Raw genomic sequence first — 7,337 nt, 5'->3', positions numbered from 1 at the left:
AAGAGTCAGATGCTTAACCGACTGAGCCACCCAGGTGCCTCAGGATGCAGCCTCCTTTTAACTCAGAGGACAGATTTGATTGTCAGCCCTATTTTATAGACAAGGCAGCGAGGCACGGGGACATAAGTCATTCGTCCAGGGTCGTAGAGCCAGTATGTGGCATGGCAGGATTGGAACCCCAGGCTGTCTGCATCCACGGCCTTATTCTGTGGGGGCTCCCATCACACTCAGACTAAAATTCCACGTCCTCACTCAGGCCAGTTAAGGTGCCTCACAACGTGACTCTGCTGGCCTCCTGGCCCCATCTAGTGCCTCTCACGTTCCATCCCTGGGTCCCAGCCACGGTGGCCTCATCGGTTCCTGGGCTGGCTGAGCTCTTTCCTGTCCAAGAACTCTTGGAACATGCTGGATCTTTTGCTGATGACGCTCCCCCCACTACTTCTCCACCCCCGAAGCTTCTGGCACAACAGGCCTCCATCCCTCCCTGCCCTAGCCTTTGAGTCGTGTTCTCCCATGTGACTTTTACAGAGAGCCCTGGAGTTGACCCCGTTCTGGTGCTATTGTGTTTGTTTTCTTGTTTATCTTCTCAGATAGTGGAGTAAAACCCAGGGACAGGAGGGAGCTTGTCTGACTCCTTACTTTGTAATCTGTGGGCCCTCCCCCGTGGCCAATGCTCGTGTGCTCCATAAACACGGGAGGCAGGCAGGCTGGAAGGAATCCACCACTCTTGGGTTTCTTTGCGAGCCTGCACATGAAGTTCCACACTGTTCCTTCTCAGGATCCACAAGAATCCCATGGGACAGGGGTACCAACCCTTGCCTTTGGCTTGAGTCTGGCTTTTCACAGTCCAAAACACTGCCCAGTGAACATCCTCTTACATCATCCTTTGGCTTTGTTCATGAGTAGGGTTTTTTAGGACATATTCCTAGAAGTGGAGTTTCTGGCATAAAGGGCATGACTATTTTGAAATCAAAACATCGCATTGTATTCAGCCTTAAAAAGGAAGGAAATCCAGTCACGTGGTTCAGCGTCGGTGAACCAGAAGACACGATGCTAAGTGCAAGGAACCAGTCACAGAAAGACAAATAGGATCCCACATATATGAGGTCCCTAGAGTTGTCAGATTCGTAGAGACCGAGGGTAGATGGTGGTGGCCAGGGGCTGTGGGAGGGAACAAGGGGAGTAGTTGTTTCATGGGCAGAGTTTCAGATTTGCAAGATAGAAAAAGTTCTGGAGATCTGTTTCATAACAATGTGAATGTGCTAAATCCTCTGGAACTGGACGCTGGAAAAATGAATTCGATGACCCATTTTATGTTTTTTGTTTTTTACCGTGGTTAAAAAAAACATCATATTGTTGGGGCATCTGGGTGGCTCAGTCAGTTAAGCATCCAACTCTTGGTTTCGGCTCAGGTTATGATCTCACGGTTCGAGAGTTCAAGCCCCACCCCACGCTGGGCTCTGTGCTAACAGCGCAGAGCCTGCTTGGGATCCTCTCTCCCTCCCTCCCTCTCTCCCCGCCCCTCTCCTGCTTGTGCTCATTCTCTCTCTCTCTCAAAAAGTAAATAAACAAAAATGTAAAAAAACCACATTGTATTGCTTAATGGCAAAACAGTATTAAGGTAAACTTTAAATAGGAATTAATAGGGGCTCCTGGGTGGCTCAGTTCGTTGAGCATCAGACTCTTGATCTCTGCTCAGGTCATGATGTCAGGGTTCGTGAGATGCGGCCCTGAGTTGGGCTCTGTGCTGATGACGTCGAGCCTACTTGGGATTCTCCCTCTCTCTCTCTTTCTCTCTCTCTCTCGCGCACACATACACACACACACACACACACACACACACACACACAAAATAAATAAACATTAAAAAAGGGAATTAATAGAACACGCCATCTCTTATCCCAACTGTCCCCAAGAAGCTTGCGTCCTTCTTTCTTTAGTCCCTTCCAGACCTTGTCCTGATGCACATATATTTTCACATAGTGAAAGTCACGTTCGGTTTTCTTCAAGTGACCACACGCGTTTGTCCCTTGCTGCCACAGAATCTCGGTCATCCTCTCGGTGGCCGTACGCAGTCCTGCAGTGAACTTCAGCGTCTCAGTTCTTCTTTCCTTTTCGCATTTAATTGCAGAGTATATCAAGATGGCAGATCAGTACGTCCCTGTCCCAGGAGGGCCCAACAACAACAACTATGCCAACGTGGAGCTGGTTGTGGACATTGCCAAGAGGATCCCCGTGCAGGTAAGTCAGATGGGGTGCCCAGTCTGTCTACAGGGGGATGATGCTCTGAACTTCGGAGCAAAAACTCACTCCTGCAGGTTCAGAAGGGAGGGAGGAGCCAGATCGTCCGAGACCCGGAAATCCGGGGCTGATGTGACCCCGGGAAGAGCTTTCTGTGCGTGACAGGAGGGGGATTCTCGAAGATCTTCATTCACACCTCTCTGTGTTTACAGGCGGTGTGGGCTGGCTGGGGCCATGCTTCCGAAAACCCCAAACTCCCGGAGCTCCTGTGCAAGCATGACATTGCTTTCTTAGGTAGAGTATGTCTCCGTCAGATACGCGGGAATCGGGGCGTTCACGGGATGGTCTGCTGGGTCAGGCTCTCTTTCCAGTGTAGCCCTGCAAGGTGGGGGTCACTTTACATTCCCACCTCACCCTTTCATTGTCACGAGGAAGCAGGGCCGGCCGGTGGAGGGGAGGTTGGGCAGCCCAGGGACATAGGAGGCATTACCACGGGTACCGCCGCGGAATGATGCTGGAGCGAGCGGAACCCTCTGCTCATGCTCCTGCTGGTACCGAGATCCCAGCCACGTTCAGATTTCTGACTGGGTTCGGAGGTCACATTTCTGATAAGCCCACACCTTTCTTGGGCTGTTCTCAGGGCTTTGTAATGTCCTGGCATCTTAGGACCAGAGTCCCTCATCGCTATAGCTTTTTAGGTAAAATGATACTCTCTATGGCATCTGTTTGTTATAGGATATGTATTTGTAAACTCTGTGTGTGCAGTTATGCTGTTGGCCATCTTTGCATGATTTGGGGGAATCATTTACCATCCACACTAAATCCCCGTGCTGCTTCTTATCTCTGGGCCTGCAACACATACTGTATGAAGCAACTCAGGGCAAATCAGCACCTGACATTCCACGGGTCTGCTTAGTGACCCAGGCCTGTTTATGTTTTCTCTATCTATTGTCTTTGGTTGACCGTCACGTGGGACCCTCATTATCCCTTAGCTCCTCTGGAGGTTGATGAGCCAGCCCAGCGAACTATAGCCCATAGGCCAAGTCCAGATCACTGCCTGCTTTTGTAAATAAAGATTTATTGAAACACGGCCCTCTCATTCATTTATTTATTGCCTATGGCTGCTTTTGCCCAACATTGGCAAAGTTGAATATTCATGACAGAGACAGGCAGACCCGCAAAGCTCCAAATATTTTCCATCTGGATCATTATAGGAGAAGTTTGCTGACCTAGGGTCTAGTTTTCTGAGGTGCTAGCTTGGCCCTTTGTTCTAACTCTTTGGCTTCTTCCCGACAAGTGAATTTTGCGCATGCCACATACCTCAGGTTGTAACTCAGATCAGGTTTACAGTCCACATGTACTAAAAATGGCAAACTTCATCCCCCTCTGATGAAGTAGCAGACTGATAGATTTTTTTTCCTTCCCCAACTTGTTGTTACATTCCTTGAGAGCTAGGACCTGAGTACTTGTCTTCGTGCATTTGGTTGGCACGGGGCTGCAAGGGGCCATTGACTAACTCGATTCTGCCTCGCCCTTTGTCCCTGATCCCTCAGGCCCTCCCAGTGAGGCCATGTGGGCCTTGGGAGATAAGATCGCCTCCACCATTGTGGCCCAGACGCTGCAGGTCCCAACACTGCCTTGGAGTGGAAGTGGTAAGTGACCTGAGCCTCACTCTGCGGGGAGCTCTGCCACCCTATCTGCCCAGAAGGGGTGATAGGAATATGCTTTTTTCTTTTTATCCTTATCATTTAAAAAATTTAAAATGATGAAACCAGTGGTACAGTTTCATTTCAGACAGCTTAGAAAATCTAGAATTACAAAAAAGAAATAGAAATCATCCACAATCCTATGCCCCAGTGTCAAACGTCTGTTACAGCCAAAGAGCCTACCTTTCCGGCCTTTTTTTCCTAGGCATGTCTTTTAAAAAGCCAGAGATCTTGTATTGACTACTCTGTGACTTATTTTTTTTCTTACTAATCCTTCTTTGTCAATAAGTACACTTTACAACATTTAAAATATCTGCATTGGATTTTATCGTAGAGAGGTACTTACCATAATTAACAGTTCTCTACAGTTATATATTTAGGTTGTTTCCAGCTTATTTCGTTCCAATTTTTTGTTTTAAGAGCTAAAAGTAGTGGAGTCTTGATAGTCTTATAGCTAAATCTCGATGTAGTTTTTAATCATTTCCTTAGGATGAATTCCTAAGGAATCCTAGGATAGAATTTCTAGGATAAATTAAAAATGAACAGGAAAAAAAAATCTAGGATAAATTAAAAATGAACAGGAAAAAAAAAATCTCAGGAGTTTCCTATTCAATCTGATTTTTTTCCTCAAAGACAGCGAATTTGGGATGGAAAGGGTTTTAGAAAACAGCGATTCACATGTAAATGACATCCGTGGGTAGAGTTGGAATTTTTTTTCAGTTCAGGTTAATATGATTGTTCTTGGTAGACTCAGTCTGAATTTCTTAAGTTTGATTTCCCTTTCGAGGTCAAGTCAGTCCTTAGGAAAATTAAAAGCCACTGTGCGAAGCTGAAGGACTGTGTATGTTGTTGGTCCAGAGGCCAGGTCTTGAGAGGCTTTGGTGAGGAAAGGTCCTGTGGTTTCCGTATTATGTATCTCTACCATCCTCAGGAGGATTCAGCTTTTTTTTTTTTTTTTTTTTTGTGACTCTCCAGGTCTGATAATAGAGTGGACAGAAGATAATCTGCAGGAGGGGAAAAGAATCAGTGTCCCAGAAGACATTTACGACCAGGGTTGTGTGAAAGATGTGGAGGAGGGCCTAGAGGTAAACATGGGGCTGGGAGGTCAAGGTGCTGGAGGCTTCTCATCATCCTGGAAACAGTCTACCTTCTAAAGAGGTCTGTTTGTCTTTCGCCCCCAGGTGGCAGAGAAAATTGGTTTTCCCTTGATGATCAAAGCTTCTGAAGGCGGTGGAGGGAAAGGAATCCGGAAAGCAGAGAGTGCCGAGGACTTCCCAATCCTTTTCAGACAAGTGAGCCGTTCTTGCTGAGTATTTGGGAATTGTGTGCACTTCGTTGTTGGCTGCCAGATTCTTTTCATTTGCGTTACCGTGTCAAATCAAGAGGACATGTGCGGGAGCTGGAATATTGCTCTGCTGTCTTCCGAAGCAAATGTGTACGTTTTTACGACACACGGAAGTCCGTGGTTCGTGTTGATCCCCACGCCATTAACTTAGATGTCCGATTCTGTGAATCCTCGTGACTTTAAATGATTTCAGAGAAGCAGGGCCAGAGTATCTATCGGCTTGTGACTATAGTTGTCTCTCGAAAGATGGGACATTGTGTATGTTTTGGTAGTCTTGGTGTTTTTAATGTTTCTAGGTGATTGACTTTGGTTGTAGGAATGAACTGTGTATCTGCTTATTTTGTAGCTGGGTTTTCACTTTGCCAACATTATGCCCTATTGCAGCTGCCCGTTGGCATTGTCTTTTTTTTTTTTTTTAACGTTTATTTATTTTTGAGACAGAGAGAGACAGAGCATGAATGGGGGAGGGTCAGAGAGAGAGGGAGACACAGAATCTGAAATAGGCTCCAGGCTCTGAGCCGTCAGCCCAGAGCCCGACACGGGGCTCGACCTCACAGACCGTGAGATCGTGACCTGAGCTGAAGTGGGTCGCTTAACCGACTGAGCCACCCAGGTGCCCCGAACCGTTGGCATTGTCTTAAAAAAGGTAGGCTGATGATCTTCCCATTCTTTTTAAAGACTTTTTTTGAAGATTTCTTTTTAAAGAATGTTTATTTATTTACTGTGTGTGTGAGAGAGGGAGGGGCGGAGAGAGTGGGAGAGAGAGGATCCGAAGCAGGCTCTACGCTTTCAGCGCAGAGCCCGATGTGGGGCTCAGTCCCACAAACTGTGAGATCATGACCTGAACTGAGATCAAGAGTTGGACACCAAACTGAATGGGCCACCTAGGCCCCTCAACCTTTCCATTCTTAACACGACTATTTTAGTATTTCTAGGGTTTCTTCCAGAACTTGTTCCCGTGCGTGTTTGAAAGAGTTGCATTCATTCTGCCCGGTGTTTTGTTCTACGTTAAAAAAAAATTCCAAGTTGTAGATCATGGACATTTTTCCCATGTTGTTCCAGTCTTGACGGTTATTTTGATGACGTGCCAAGAAGGACTTAGAGGGCGCGTGCATTTACCAAAACGGGTCAATAAATTGCTTTCTAAAAAGGTTTACCAGATAAACAGCTGTGGGCAGTGTGTGAATGTTCTATAACGTAGTGGTTTCGCTCTCACGTGATTCCATTGGGCTGAACGGGTTTTTGGGGTATTTTGGGGGGAAGAAGTTCTATTTACAGGAAAGTTGTGAAGGTGGTAGAATTCCCATCTACGCTTCACCTGGTTTCCCGCCTTATCTTCCGTCAGCCGTGCTACATTTGCTATAACTAAGAGATCAACAGTGATACGTTTCTATTAAGTGAAATCTAGACTTGATTCAGAGCTCACCAATATTCCCCACTAATCTCTTCTTTCTGTTTCAGGATCCAGTCCTGGAGCCTCTATTACATTTACGAGTCATATAGGTTCTAAAGCTTTTCCCCCCCTTTCTTTAAAATAGACGTGGGGCGCCTGGGTGGCTCAGTCGGTTGGGTGTCCGACTTCAGCTCAGGTCATGATCTGAGGGTTTGTGAGTTCGAGCCCCACTTGGGGGCTCACTGCTGTCGATGGAGGGCCTGCTTCGGATCCTCTGTCTTCCGCTCCCTGTCCACCACCACCTCCCCCCACGCTCTCTCTCAAAAATAAATGAAAACATTAAGAAAAAAGTCTTTTAAAATAGGTATTGCTTCTTAGAGTGGTTTTTAATTCACAGCAAAATTGAGTGGGAAGTGTAGAACTCCTGCATACGCCCTGTCCCCACACATGCCCAGCCTCCCCCAAGCGTTTTTCTTTTGATTACGTGAGTGCAGTATGAAACTGTTCTTACACAAACATCCGAACACTTTTGGGGTATATTAAACATAAAAAAGGAAAATTCTCTTTTTTTTTTAAATTAAAAAAAAAAATTTTTTTTTAATGTTTATTTATTTTTGAGACACAGAGAGACAGAGTACGAACGGGGGAGGGA

The 7,337-nt window shown here is 46.3% G+C and overlaps 1 protein-coding gene across 1 annotated transcript in view; it reads left to right on the top strand.

Annotated features, from left to right (window-relative positions):
• ACACB (acetyl-CoA carboxylase beta) overlaps positions 1-7,337 on the top strand; it is a 99,602-nt gene that overhangs the window by 25,161 nt on the left and 67,104 nt on the right. The window contains exons 4-8 of the mRNA XM_049619181.1: positions 2,132-2,241; positions 2,454-2,535; positions 3,795-3,893; positions 4,923-5,032; positions 5,129-5,239. Coding sequence (XP_049475138.1) covers positions 2,132-2,241; positions 2,454-2,535; positions 3,795-3,893; positions 4,923-5,032; positions 5,129-5,239 — 512 coding nt within the window. The remainder of the gene's footprint in view (positions 1-2,131; positions 2,242-2,453; positions 2,536-3,794; positions 3,894-4,922; positions 5,033-5,128; positions 5,240-7,337) is intronic.

Source organism: Panthera uncia (genome assembly GCF_023721935.1).
Source record: "Panthera uncia isolate 11264 chromosome D3 unlocalized genomic scaffold, Puncia_PCG_1.0 HiC_scaffold_8, whole genome shotgun sequence".
Classification (NCBI taxonomy): domain Eukaryota; kingdom Metazoa; phylum Chordata; class Mammalia; order Carnivora; family Felidae; genus Panthera; species Panthera uncia.
Note: the sequence above shows the minus strand (reverse complement) of the source record. Positions and strands in the feature narration are given on the sequence as shown.